The sequence below is a fragment of the Eubalaena glacialis genome, chromosome 4, assembly GCF_028564815.1.
Source record: "Eubalaena glacialis isolate mEubGla1 chromosome 4, mEubGla1.1.hap2.+ XY, whole genome shotgun sequence".
NCBI classification, from domain to species: domain Eukaryota; kingdom Metazoa; phylum Chordata; class Mammalia; order Artiodactyla; family Balaenidae; genus Eubalaena; species Eubalaena glacialis.
The window spans coordinates 66,573,650-66,586,840 of NC_083719.1; the positions used below are offsets into that span (position 1 = coordinate 66,573,650).

A 13,191-nucleotide genomic window follows, 5' to 3' on the forward strand; every position below is an offset into this window, starting at 1 on the left:
TGATGTGTTCGTAGCTCACAACATCTGAACAACAGTGTTGATTTGATCATTGTTGTTTTACTGATAGAATGGAATTGCAGACAGGCACACTGAGCTGAATTTAAGGACATCTGTCCACCTAAAGGAATGTTGTTGTATGTATTCTTCCTGGGGACAAACTAGGCATTGATCTTAATCCATGTATGTGGCTTGTACCAAGGAGTATTGAATTCAGTGTTAGTTGCCTTTATTTTCTCCCCCTAAGCACGTGAGACTCAATGGGCTTATTGTTCATAGTCAATCATCTCTGGAGAATGAGTTAATACAGTTGTGCGAATACGTTCGCCTTGGCTTGGCAAATACTACAGAAAAGATATTGTGAACCAGGTTTCTTTCCTACTGAAGAAACATCTACTTTTTCTGAATGAAAGAAAGGCTTAAATTCATGATGGCTTGAATCGCGTGATCCCTGGCATTTGCATTTTATGGCCAACATGAGAGTGTATTTTGGGTGGTTAATGGTAACATTTCTGAACCCATCAATCAGAAACAGATTGCATACTCAGCACACTCAGTTTTGGACCATCGATTTCCTCTACTTAAAGTCATACGGTGGTTTGGCTTTGACAAAAGCGCTTAATGCCAAACTTCCATTCCACCAGACAAAATGAAAATGAGTGTCTGATAACTCAGGAACATTGGGTCTGGCCTCACATTCAGCTTTTCAGCATTAATCTGGATGGCACCACAATTAAAGCAAAACTAAAAGGAGCATGCATTGAATTGCCAGTGGAAGGGGATGGGTGATGCTTGGGTTTTTTAGGGTTTTTTTTTTTCTTTTTCTTTATTGCATAGGATGGGTCTGTTTCAGAATTTTAAAAGGTAAATATGATAACTGACCAGCCAAGATCCTCTTCTTTAAGAAAAACAGTAAGAAAGCTGCTATTTGTTGAAGAAAACAAAAGGGTGAGATACTTGAGACATTCATATATCTTATTGATAAAAACGATTCTGGGGCTTCCCTGGTGGCGCAGTGGTTGAGAATCTGCCTGCCAATGCAGGGGACACGGGTTCGAGCCCTGGTCTGGGAAGATCCCACATGCCACGGAGCAACTGGGCCCGTGAGCCACAATTACTGAGCCTGCGCGTCTGGAGCCTGTGCTCCGCAACAAGAGAGGCCGCGACAGTGAGAGGCCCGCGCACCGCGATGAAGAGTGGCCCCCGCTTGCCACAACTAGAGAAAGCCCTCGCACAGAAACGAAGACCCAACACAGCCATAAATAAATAAAAAAAAAAAAATTAAAAAAAAAAAAAGTCTCTTTTAAAAAAAAAAAAAAAAAAAAAACGATTCTGGCTTCACTTAGTTCCAAGTACAAGGAATGATTCAAAAACTCATTTGTTCAACAAGTGTTTATTGAGAACCTACTGTCTTCCAGGCACTGTTCTAGACACTGGAGATAGAGCTCTGAATAAAACAATGTCTCTGATCTTCCTAACCCAGCATAATTCTTGGCAGGGAATAAAAAGAGATAGTATTTGTTGGATACTTTTTAATTTACCATATGCCTCCAAGGTACACCATTTCCTTTGGTTGACAGCAGTATTTCTGTGGGTTAAGTGGGCCAGAAATTGAGGCTCAGGAAGGAAAAGTGATGTGTTCAAGGTCACAAAGCTAGTAAACTAGACAGTGGGCAAAATGAACCTAAGTGGCCTTGGAAAGCCCAGGTTTTTCTCAGTATCTTCACTCTTCTAAAGTAACTTTTAAATATAAGCATTTTATTTATATGTGAATCTGATAGATTCAGCAGTAACATCCTTGGAAGGGAGTTTGGGACCAATTACCTTTTTCTTCTCTTTAAAAGAATATTAAAAAGGACAAGTTTTCATTTTTTTCCCATTTCTGGTACCACCTAACTGTCAGGTATATTCTATTTTATCTTAAAGCAAGTTTAACTTTCATCCACATTATTTGCTGAGAAACAGCTATCCCAGTCTGTTTACCACATGCAGCTGTGCTCTTGTGATTTATTGCCAGGACACTGAAAGATTTTTTTTTTCCTCTTTTCAGGTTGCCTAAGAACAAATGTTTTCTTCATTCACAGCAGCATTGTTGTCTAAACAGTTTTCTATCCAAATTTCGGAGATGACCGTGTGGTTGTTTCTTCAGCTGACCTATTCTGTTCTCTGCTTTAGAAACTTCACAACTCCCAATACCTCTGAAATAGGGGACACATATGGTGGAATGATAACAGATCTTAAAATCTAGAAGAAGGTCTTAGAACATTGGCGAGACAGTTCTGTACACACAGTTCGCCCCCAAAGTCAAGATACAGCTTGCCAGCCAGAAGTGCTGAAATGTTGACAGTTTCTTAAGGCTTGAGGGCTATATGTCAGAAGTGTTGAAAACATTACCTATATAGCATAAAGAGAAGAGATTTTTAGTGCGATTGTTTAAGAGTGACAGTTTCAGCTTCTGTGGTCATGAACAAGCGTTGTCGTACCCTTCCCGCCTCCCCCAAAACACACAGGCAACACTAAATCTGGGACTTTGTAATGTAACCTATGCACTATGGGAGTTTTAAAGTATAAGAAATATTTCCCAGTGTAGGATAACGCTTAAGAAAACATCAATCCAAAAGAGTTGCCTTTCAATAGATGATATGTATGTCACATTATTTTTAGGTAAGATTGAAAAAAACAGACTGCTTCTGAAATTCTCCTTTCAGAATAGCCTCCTAGAAGATGCTGCTTTACACATAGTCCTTAATTACATATGTGATGAATTCATGAGTAGTAAAAATTAGGTGAATCAGTGTGGATATTTGGCTTTTTAAAAAATAAAAACTCGTCCGTTAAGTGTGATTTGCACATTATTTACAATCATTGGGAAGTTATGAGAGTACAGATAAATAATCTGTCCCTATTTGGTTTTAGCAGAACCACTGCCTCTATGTTTTGGACCCATGTCCTGATAGGAATATACACACCTGCTAATTGAGGAAGGCATTATAACAATGTCGTTGTCATGCATCTAAATTTTAGGATCCTTTGGTTTTTTTGTGTGTAAGAGGAAAAATACTTAATCTATCTTAGTGATCAAAGACAAAGAAAGAAAACCAGACTAAAACCATTTGGGTTAATAGAGGATAAGCGTGTATAGAATAATTTTTCTTCTGATATATTATTCAGTAATTTATGGCTCCTCTAGAATTTTAAACTGCGTGTCTTCAAACAAATGATAATTTCCAAGGTTAAGGGAAGCTATGCTATTACAATATCATATCATTGACCTTGTCAGTAAGGGTAGTCTAAAAAATTTTCCAACTCTCCTCCCCTATAAACTAACCCCTTCATATGTGAAGATCTATTTCCTCCCCACCCTTCCCGCCTCACTTCTGAAATCTTCCATGTGAACTTCCCCCCCAAAAAATCACTACATCCAAGCAGCCAAAATATGCTTCAGTCTTGGGTGCCAAGTGCTACTGTTATACCAAACCACCTAACTGTGTCTTGAGTCCTTTCCTGTGAAATTTGGTGGTGTCCAAACAACTCTGTAATATAACTCAAAACTTCCGGTGCACATTGTTTAAATCAATTAGTCAGCTGGCTCTAACTAAGCAACAGGCCTGATAGACTAAACTGAAATAAAGACTGCTCTCAGAGATAAGCTGCATCTGTTGTATGATTATGGTCTAAATCACTGAAGCCAGGAAAAAATTAACTCTGTCACCATGCAAGCTTTCCCAGAATTATAGGACGAGGAGGAAATGCAGTGAGAATCAGGAGACAATCTGACTTTCAACTTGACCACCAAGTCAGACATATAAAACGAGCATTCATTTCATCTAGTAGAGTTTTATCTTCATCAATCAGTAAAATTAGGGGAGGGGAGGATGATCATTAGATAATCTGGAGTTTTCACAGTGTCTCCAATTTCATAAACTTTGCAGTTTTGTTAGTTTTTACACGTAACTAGTTCAGTATCTTTGTGAGATGTTTTGTGAAAGTTAAAATTATTTCTATTGATTGATTAATACATACAGTTTAATCTCACCTGTGAGTGGGCAAGTCTGAGGGAAGATTGCCAATGAGAATGCAGTTCTAGGGACTTCCCTGGCAGTCCAGTGGTTAAGACTCCGCACTTCAGGGAACTAAGATCCTGCATGCCGTGCGGCACGGCAAAAAAAAAAAAAAAAAAAGAGAGAATGCAGTTTTATGAGCAAGACTGCTTTCCTATGAAATACTTAAAAACTGGCAATCTAGAAAGTATAGCTGAGGCTTACTGCCAGTGTAAAATTTAGACATATTTGAAAAGTGTTTTCATCTCACCAGGATACTGGTTACAGTGTGCTTGTTGCAAAAGAGAAAAAAATATATGTATATACACATACACATATGCATATGTGTATATGGCGTGATGGAATGAGGGGTACTAAATTAAAGTCATTCTTGATAAACTTCAAATCCCGATGCTTTGGCACTGGGAGTTACCTATATTCCCTCTCATTTTGGAGAGGCTCACAGTCCTTAGCTATATCCCAGAAGCTGCCGACTGATGAAGAATTTTTTTCTCCTAGTAAATCTTACAAGAGCCTGTGGCCATCCAGCTCTCTCTTCGGGAAGTGGGAAAGGACTATTTCCAGAGCCTTTGAAGTCCTTAAGCAAATAGAGCATTCATAATCCTTTTAACCAGAATTCTTATCTTATCACTTGAATGATGCTCTTTAGAAAAGTTGTGTTGGTAAGGAATTAGCCCCAATTGCTTCACAAGTGAGTCAGTAGACACTGCAGTCTAAGGAGGTTTTGAATGGCCCCTTTTCCAGTTTTTCTCCTGCTGAAACTGACTTTCATCAAGGAAAGAACAGTTCGATAGTGCCTTTCCAGTCCTAAGATGTATTGCCACCCACTTGGCAGGAATCATTAGGGCTCTCTTTATCATAATTTTTTTGTCATCATGACCAAAATTTGTGAATCCCTTGCTTCGAGGACATTGCATTGATATTGGCTTGGGTCTTCTATGAACTTTTGGATGGGTGAACCAAGTCTGAATGACATAGATGAGTTTAATAAGCCCCTGCCTTGTTTCTTCCCAGACACGGAGACATGTGACTATGGCTGGCACAAATTTCAAGGGCAGTGCTACAAGTACTTTGCCCATCGACGTACTTGGGATGCAGCTGAACGGGAATGCCGTCTGCAGGGCGCCCATCTCACAAGCATTCTGTCTCATGAAGAACAAATGTTTGTGAATCGTATGTACCAAATATACATGGGTTTTCTGAAGCTTCATTCATTCTTACCACCTTCTTAGTTTTTCCTGTATCTAACTGAAAACAAATAGCTTTCTCAGTTGTGACTCAACTTATTAAATCCTTCATCTGTGAACTAAAATCATCTCTACTACATGAGCCCCATACTTTGAAAAACATTCAACTGTAACATAGGAAGGCATTCCATGGTTTGCCAGCAGTAATAGTTGAAACAACATGCTATAGGTCAAATCATATGAAATTACTATTTGATCATATTTTGACTTACAGAAATGACCACCTCTTATGTTTCCAATCTAATTCTTCCCAGGCTTTTGGTCTCTATTTTGAATATGTACATATGCTGTCTAAAGTAAAAGAGAAAATTGCTTTCAGTTATTTTTATCCCACTAATTAAAATTGAATTATAAATAGCACCCTAATCTTATCCTCTGTGCATAATTGGTTCTCATCCAAGTTTCTAATTATTTTAGACCATAGAAAGTGGGCCTCATATTAAGAACATGAATTGATGGAGACTGAAAGCTAATGAAACTTATTACCAGAGCTGTTTAATAACTCCTTAGACTATAGCAAAGAGGAAGACAACTAGCTTTTATGTAGAAAATATGTAGAAATTTTTTGCTCATGAAGCATTTTTTGATGCTCTATTAAATATGTTCTCGTGATTCCTGCTATCTCTTAGAAGTTTGTTAATTTGCAATCTGAGTAGAGGTTCATTTAACTTTTTTTCATGGTGTCTTTGCCTGTGACTCATTTCATGGTGAAAGTAATTATTTTTGAGGAAGTTTTGCAGATCTGTCCAGTCTAGGTGTTCACCATTAAAAATGCTTTGAGAAGAAACATGTGGTTTCCAAAATGAGGCTAGCATGGGTGAGATCTGTCGCATTTTATTGGTTCACTGAATTTTTGCCAATTGCACAGTTTAATTAAAAAAGTAAGTAGAAAGTTTGTATCATGAGTAAAGATGGAAAAAAATACTTAATTGTAGTGCACTGCTAGGGAAATAATTGTCCATGTCTGGTATCTTAATGTTTCACAATATTTGCAAACTAGCTTTTTGGTTTAAAACACATTGGGCAGAAGAACAAAAGATAGTTAGACCATGAAAGATTTTTATGAGCAACTAAACAGAAATCCAGCCAGAAAAGAGGATGCATGATTCATGCCAAAAATAGTTTGCTTTGATACATTTCGTCCATATGTGGGAAAGATAATAAAATGTCTGTGTTGTTCCCCTTCTCAGGTGTGGGCCATGATTATCAGTGGATAGGCCTCAATGACAAGATGTTTGAACATGACTTTCGTTGGACCGATGGCAGCACACTGGTAAGTTACTGATGAAAATGATACTGATTCTAGAACTTGGTACTGTGGGTTGATTGCAGAGACACATTAGACTGGAGACCAGTTAAACATCTTGCTCAGGGTCACTCGGTGAACTAGACGGGGGTTAAAAATAGAGGTAGTTCCCTGAGAAATGATCCATCTACCAGTACTCCAATCAAGGTGGCTCTCTTAAAAGAAGAGTGTATCCGATTTCCATTGAACCCGTAAACCGCAGGCTCAGCAGAATTGCCTCAGGTCTGTATTTCAGATGGTTATCTTTGTTTTTTATAGCTTCAAAGCAAAAAGGAAAATAATACACATAAGAGAAAAGGTCCTTTAAAAAATATCTTTTCTTCTTACATAATTGCACTGGAAATCTGCTATAAGGCATGGCTCATTTTTATCCAAGCAAACATGCTCATTTTTTACATCTTAAAAAAGATTGTTGAATTATGATCTTGTAAATTTCTTTCCATTCACTCTGCTGACTAATTATATGGTTTTTTAGCTTTTTCTACTTCTTGAAGAAAGGAGTGATTTGATACCCGCATCCTTGAGTAAGCTGCAATAAGGTTCTTAAGTCAGGATGGGTGAAGCTGTTTTGAGTCACTACTAGTAAATACACAAGTCTAATTCTTTAGAACTAGTTCAAGTGTGGTTACCTATAGTGTTGGTTCTGGGCTCTGGGTGTTCATTAGAATCACCTGCGGAGCATAATTAAAAAACTGGTGTCTAGGCCTCAGCTCAAATTCATTAAAGCAAAACCTCTGGCAGCTATATTTTCTAAGTGTTCCCTGGGTGATTCTAAAATGCAGACAGAGTTGGGATCCACTGGGCTAGACAGTTAAGTGTAAATTCAATTCTAACTTAGATAAACAAGAGGAAGACTTGAAAATTAAGCACACACAAAAAGAGTTTAAAAATTAAGTTTCATTCATTACTGCCATTCATCTGGATTTAATGAGTTTGGCAAAACGTAAAGTTCATTCTAGAACAGAGGCCAAACGAATAATTGTTTTCAGAAGTTCTGCTCTGCCTGTTCAGGAAAGCTTCTCTGTGCTCTCCTGGACGTGCCCCTCAGTTTATGTCTGTGTTACTCATTGTACTCAGTGCTTTGCACTCATTTATTCTCCACAGTAACCTTTAAGAGAGGCATTAAGTGTTTTATAGGTAAGGCAAGGGATGGTCAGTTAGGCTAAGCTATTTGCCCACAGTCACAATGCTATTAAGTGGTGAAGCCATAGGCTTTCTCCTAGCTGGCACCTCCTTGACTTTAAAAAGGGTATCCCTTATCACATGTTGCCTTTAGGAACCCTAAAATAAAGCCTGGCTTGCCATCTCTCTGTCATCACTCCTTATGTTTAATCAGCACTGTTTGTCATTTGTGTGCATAAGTAGATTCTTTGGCAAGATGCAGAAAAAGTAGGGAAAGTAGATTGTTCATAAAATATGTTCCCCGTAAGGTATAGGATTACATCTTCTACATCAATAGTCTCATTTTCTTCTAATTGTCCTAGGTGGATGGTATATCTGCAATTGTTGTATCTGTATGTTTTCATTTTGCTGAAATGAATAATAATTTCAGGGAGATAATTTTGGTCAGATTAATAGTGGTTGGTATAGCATGACTTCTTATGTATTCATTTTAATTGAAGATAGACTATTTTGTTTTTACTAATTTAATTTATAAGTGAACATAAAAATTAAAAGGATTTTTTTCCTTTATATTACAGATAGTTCAGACTTTTTATAATTTTGTTAATGTATATTATAAAGTATAGGCATTTAGTAAGTTTTCCCTTGTTGAACGTAGGCTTCATTCCTGTGGGAGAAATTAGGTCTAGGATACCCACTATTAAGTCTTCCTCCCAAAGACTTTCCCTTATAAGTGGTCCAGTAAAAGTACAGGTTCTTGTGAGCTGTAGTGCAGAAGCTAGAGTGCCAAGGACTAAGGTGGCCAGTTGCAGTTGCTACTTCCTTGTGCCTTGCAGACCTGGACCACGACTTATCTCAAAGTGTAACTGTTGGCTGGGTGCCCGTACGGTCCTGCCCTGAGCCTAAAATAGTTGCATTTGCCACAGTGAAGTGAATGTAAAGTCTGTCATTTGCAACATACTGACCTGATAGGCCAAGTCCCTGACTGTTTCCTGTCTGTCGTTGGTTATATAGAATTGATTTGTATATTTTCATTCTCAGCATTTTTCTGTTTTACTAGATGTTTATTCTGGTCTCTCCATTAGCAATTCAGCTCTTTAAAGAAGTGGTTCTCTTGCCTGCTTTTTATTTCTGAAGGTGTGTAGGATAAGGCCCTATGCTCCCTGTGAGCTTGGTTAATGGGACTGAATATTGGCTTATAGCTGGCAGATGAGTGAGGTCTGTAAATTATCTTAGGGAATTTATCTTGCCTGTCAGGTGCCATCCAGGTGTGCTTGATTTAATCAGATGTCATTATTCCACTATGCTGAAGCAAGCCAACTCAACTCATTTTTTTGTCTGTGTCCATTAATTTTTAATGGACCGTGCTGTGAAATATACTGTGAAAAAAATAACTTAATTACAATTTCCATAGTCTAGACTGGTCCTAAATTTGGTAAATAAGTGGGCATTGCACTTTGTCGAAGGAGAAATATTGATCTTCCTATGAAATTTTCAGAGGAAGATAACATAACCTAAGATAGATAACTATACAACATAAACAAGAAACTTACCCTTAATTAATTCACATTTTCTAATTGGAACCTAAGGGTTATGGAGAGAGCACCAAGGAAGGGCCTCAATTTGAAGAGGGTAGCAAATGAATTACATACACAAGGCAAAGTTTATCAAAGAAAGGACACAAGTAAATCCAGGAAAAACTCTGACAGACCCTTGGTTTCTTCTTAATTCACTCTTTGTGTAAAATAAAAGTGTGCTAAGGAGTGTCCTTAACTTTGAATATTTTGGAACAGAAGAGACCATCTGCCCAACAGCCTGTCTCCCTCCCATTTGACTGATCTCTGGCCCACTTTCTGCTTTTCTAACCACCCTTGCCTCCATCCCTTCCTTTCAGAGACAGCCTAGGTGTCTCTTAAACTTGTTTGTAGTTCTCTCTACAGCCACTATCCCCTTAACAGGTTCCATATGTGCTCAGGCCTTTGAATAAAATAGTTCTCCTTTGTTTCGCTGTTTACTCCAAGTGTCTTGCTTTTGAAAATATCCCTAATAGTAAACTCTTCATAGGGAAAAGCAGTATCTGCTTACAGTTGGGAATGGTGTTAACTTGACTGTGTGCAATTTCAAGAACTTTGTTTATGTTTTAGAGTGATTTCTCCCCTCTCCCCTCCACCCCCAGTTTTTGTTTGAAAGGTATATTAGAGCTTATCCTTCTTGGGAGGTAGAGCAGTATTAATACAAAAAGAACCTTTGATATTTACCGTATATTATCTTTTGTTATTCAGTCTTAGAGTAAAAACAAATGAGTTTATATTAGGTCTCAATTTCAATCATTTCTTTTCTTGAAATAATTAAACTTTGCTTCCAATAAACTTGTAGTGTATCGTATTTAATATGATTATCCTTTATAGCTAGACTAATTCAATTTATATGCTTGTACTAAATTAATAATTTTATTTGGCCAAGTTATCTACTTTGCCCTTATTCTTCAGATTCTGATGGATTCATCCCACATTATTGGTTTCTATAATAGGATGTTGATATCACTAATAAAATGCCAAATTCTTGATTTTATTGGATCTTTAAAATCTTTTTTATTATTTATTTGGGGTGTTTACCCAGTAAATTTCACAAAAGTGTACTCATGAACAAAATTGGTTCTAGCCTTACCCTTGTGATTTCTATTAAGGTTATTTTCTCTTAACACATTTCAGTTTTTACTTTGTCACTTGGTTTCCTACTAAGCAGTCACATTTCAGTTTGTCCTTTGGTTTTCTACTCACCGGTCATTCTTTAACTTGACTATAGATTTCTAACAGCAAAATGCCCCAAGTGCTTATTAGAAATCCTGACAAATAACTTCAATCATGAATTACTTTACTTGTCACCCAAGTAATGTCTTCAAAGACACTAAGTTAAACCATCCAAGTTAAATACACATTAAAGCTGGCGAACTTAAACAAACATGTCTTATCTAGCTTCTGTACTATTAGCTGACTTTTAAGTTCTTTCTTTAACCTATTGTTAAATGAATGACTAGTCTGAAGTGTTTTCCCCTAGATCTGTTTTCCAGTGCCTGTGACCTTCCTCTCCCCTTGCTCTGAACTCTTGTTACTCCCTTTTTAATTCTGCAAATGTCTTCCTCTTGCTTTCAGTATAAAATTCTGTACTTATTATCAAGGCACACCAAGCCCACTTATTCCATCTGCTACTTCCTAAGCTGTCTCATCTCAAAATACCCACAGTTCCAGGAATAAGCCATGACATCTCACTTCTGCTGGTCTTTGCATCCACTTGCCCTCGTGCTTAGAATGTCCTCACCTCTTGCCCTCATTTCATTTGATAAATGTTTGAATACCTTGCTTAACCAAGAGTCACCTTCTTCCAGGAAGCCTTTCTAGCTGGGTGTGACTAAGAGCTCCTCCTCTGTGTTCTAGAAGCCCTTTGTACCCTCTTCCCATCCTACCACTGGCCTCTGTGGTGTTAATTTCCCGACACTGAGCTTTCTGAGGCAGGGATGAACTGTCATCTCTATTTTTTCTGCACCTAGCAGAGTGGTTGACAAAAATAGATATTTGAATGATAATCAATATCCATACATTGCTCAACCAAATTCACTTTGTTATCTTTTCAATCCTGAAAGGACCAATTAAGTCTTTTGGCTGAATCTCTATATTATAGACAATTCTTGTTTATCTAAATTAAATATTTTATTTAAAGTTGTATCAGTATGAAAAACATTAAAACATAATAGGTGGTACTTCGGATATGACGAAAAGAAAACAAATGTTTCTCAGAAACAGATGTAGCTGAGCGTAATGCATCTTACAGAAGTTATTAACCCAAAGGAAAACAGATGTTCCTACTGGAAAGGATGACAGTTTTGCCCATGGTTGTCCCAAGAATACATAAGCTTTGGGAAGAGGAGATGGAAAGCAAACTTTTCGAAGGTTTAAGTTATATCAGGGCAGATTTTCCATGAAGTTTTAGGAAACTGACAATTACTCAAAACTTTGACTTTAAGAAACCTTATTATCCAAATCCAAAATGTAGTGAAACAAGCAAAAGGAAATCTCACTCCTAAGTGTTATCAGCTCATTTCATTTTTTATAGGTTGCTTGACCAAGGATGACTTGGTTGCCTAAGGTTGGACAGGGCTTCCTTTATTTATCCACTATCTGAGTCTGTTCTTTCAAGCACAGAGGGAGCCAGACATCAGCGAACACTATGGAATCATTTATGTTTCTCCACCTATATACATCCTGGCAAAATCATTTTTACAACTTGCTTTTCAACTACAGACTGTAGTGTGTCCATGGACAGCACAGTTAGGGAGATACTGGAAACCGGTAGGTGCCTTAATCACACTACTTTTTATAACATGACTCCCTAACCAATGGTTTAAAATCAAGCTGTGGACCTCAGAGATTTAAAGCTGTTACCGTCTTGCCCCCTCCTCTCTCCCTGAGCCCCAGGAATAAGATTCTCGCAGGGGCAATTCTCCCGAGGTCTGTATTGCTCCCTTCTGTCTTCTCTTTAGTGAGCTCCTGCAGCACCTCAAAGCTCAACCCTCACCACTGGGGATCGGATGCTTCATTGGATCAGATGCAGTTACTTCAAAGGAAAATGTCACCTTAGGTTGCGTTGTCCAGAGGTTGAGAATTGAGTAGAACTGACAATCCAGTTCTCTTTTAAAAATGATGAGGAGCTTTAGGAAAGTTTGATTTGTAAGGAAAAAAAAAACCAAAAAAACCTCTGACTTTATCCTTATACATTAAGAAGAACATTTTCTACATCTCTTTTACATTTTCCATCTGTCAGCTCTATTTTGTCAGCACTCAGTGTCAACCCATGCGAGGCTGCTGGCTTGTCAGCTTCCTGGGAAGTAGTCACGGCCTCCTTCTCACTCTCCAGTGTCCTGTTGGGAGAAAACAGAGACTTCCTTTCCTCTGCACTTTCTGGATCTAGTCAGAAAGTTCTCAAACAAGTTACTAATTCACAGATCCATAAATGTCTTATTTTCTAGCTCTAACCAACTTATCTTGCCCCTTGTTAGTTATGATACAGATTCCAAAAGGCTAATTGATAGCCTTTTGTGCTTAAAAAATGTTACTTGAAAAAAATATTTCTGGAAGATAACTGAATTTGGCTTTTTTTTTTTTTCATTTTGATAAACATGGTCCAGCATTGGCAAACTGGCACACCTAGAATTTGGGACACCCACTTGCCCTCCTGGTTATGCTGCAGAGTTAATGAAGGAAAATAGCCAAATTGGATGTGGAATTGACTTTAAATCCAGAGACCCCTTTTCTTCTTTCATAAATAAACATGTCAGTCTGTCAAGCAAAGTATGGTGAGAAAAAAAACAGCTTTTACAAAGGTAGAAACAATAAAGAAATAGCCTTTAACCCAGGAAGAGACACCTAAAAAGGAGTAACTCGCAGGCCATAAACCATTATTC

General features: G+C 37.8%; 1 protein-coding gene across 3 annotated transcripts in view; it reads left to right on the plus strand.

Moving 5' to 3' along the window:
• The window catches only part of VCAN (versican), a 115,254-nt gene that overhangs the window by 84,519 nt on the left and 17,544 nt on the right, over window positions 1–13,191 (plus strand). For all 3 annotated transcript variants that reach the window (XM_061189418.1, XM_061189414.1, XM_061189417.1), the window contains 2 exons: window positions 5,073–5,231; window positions 6,496–6,578. In XM_061189418.1, coding sequence (XP_061045401.1) covers window positions 5,073–5,231; window positions 6,496–6,578 — 242 coding nt within the window. The remainder of the gene's footprint in view (window positions 1–5,072; window positions 5,232–6,495; window positions 6,579–13,191) is intronic.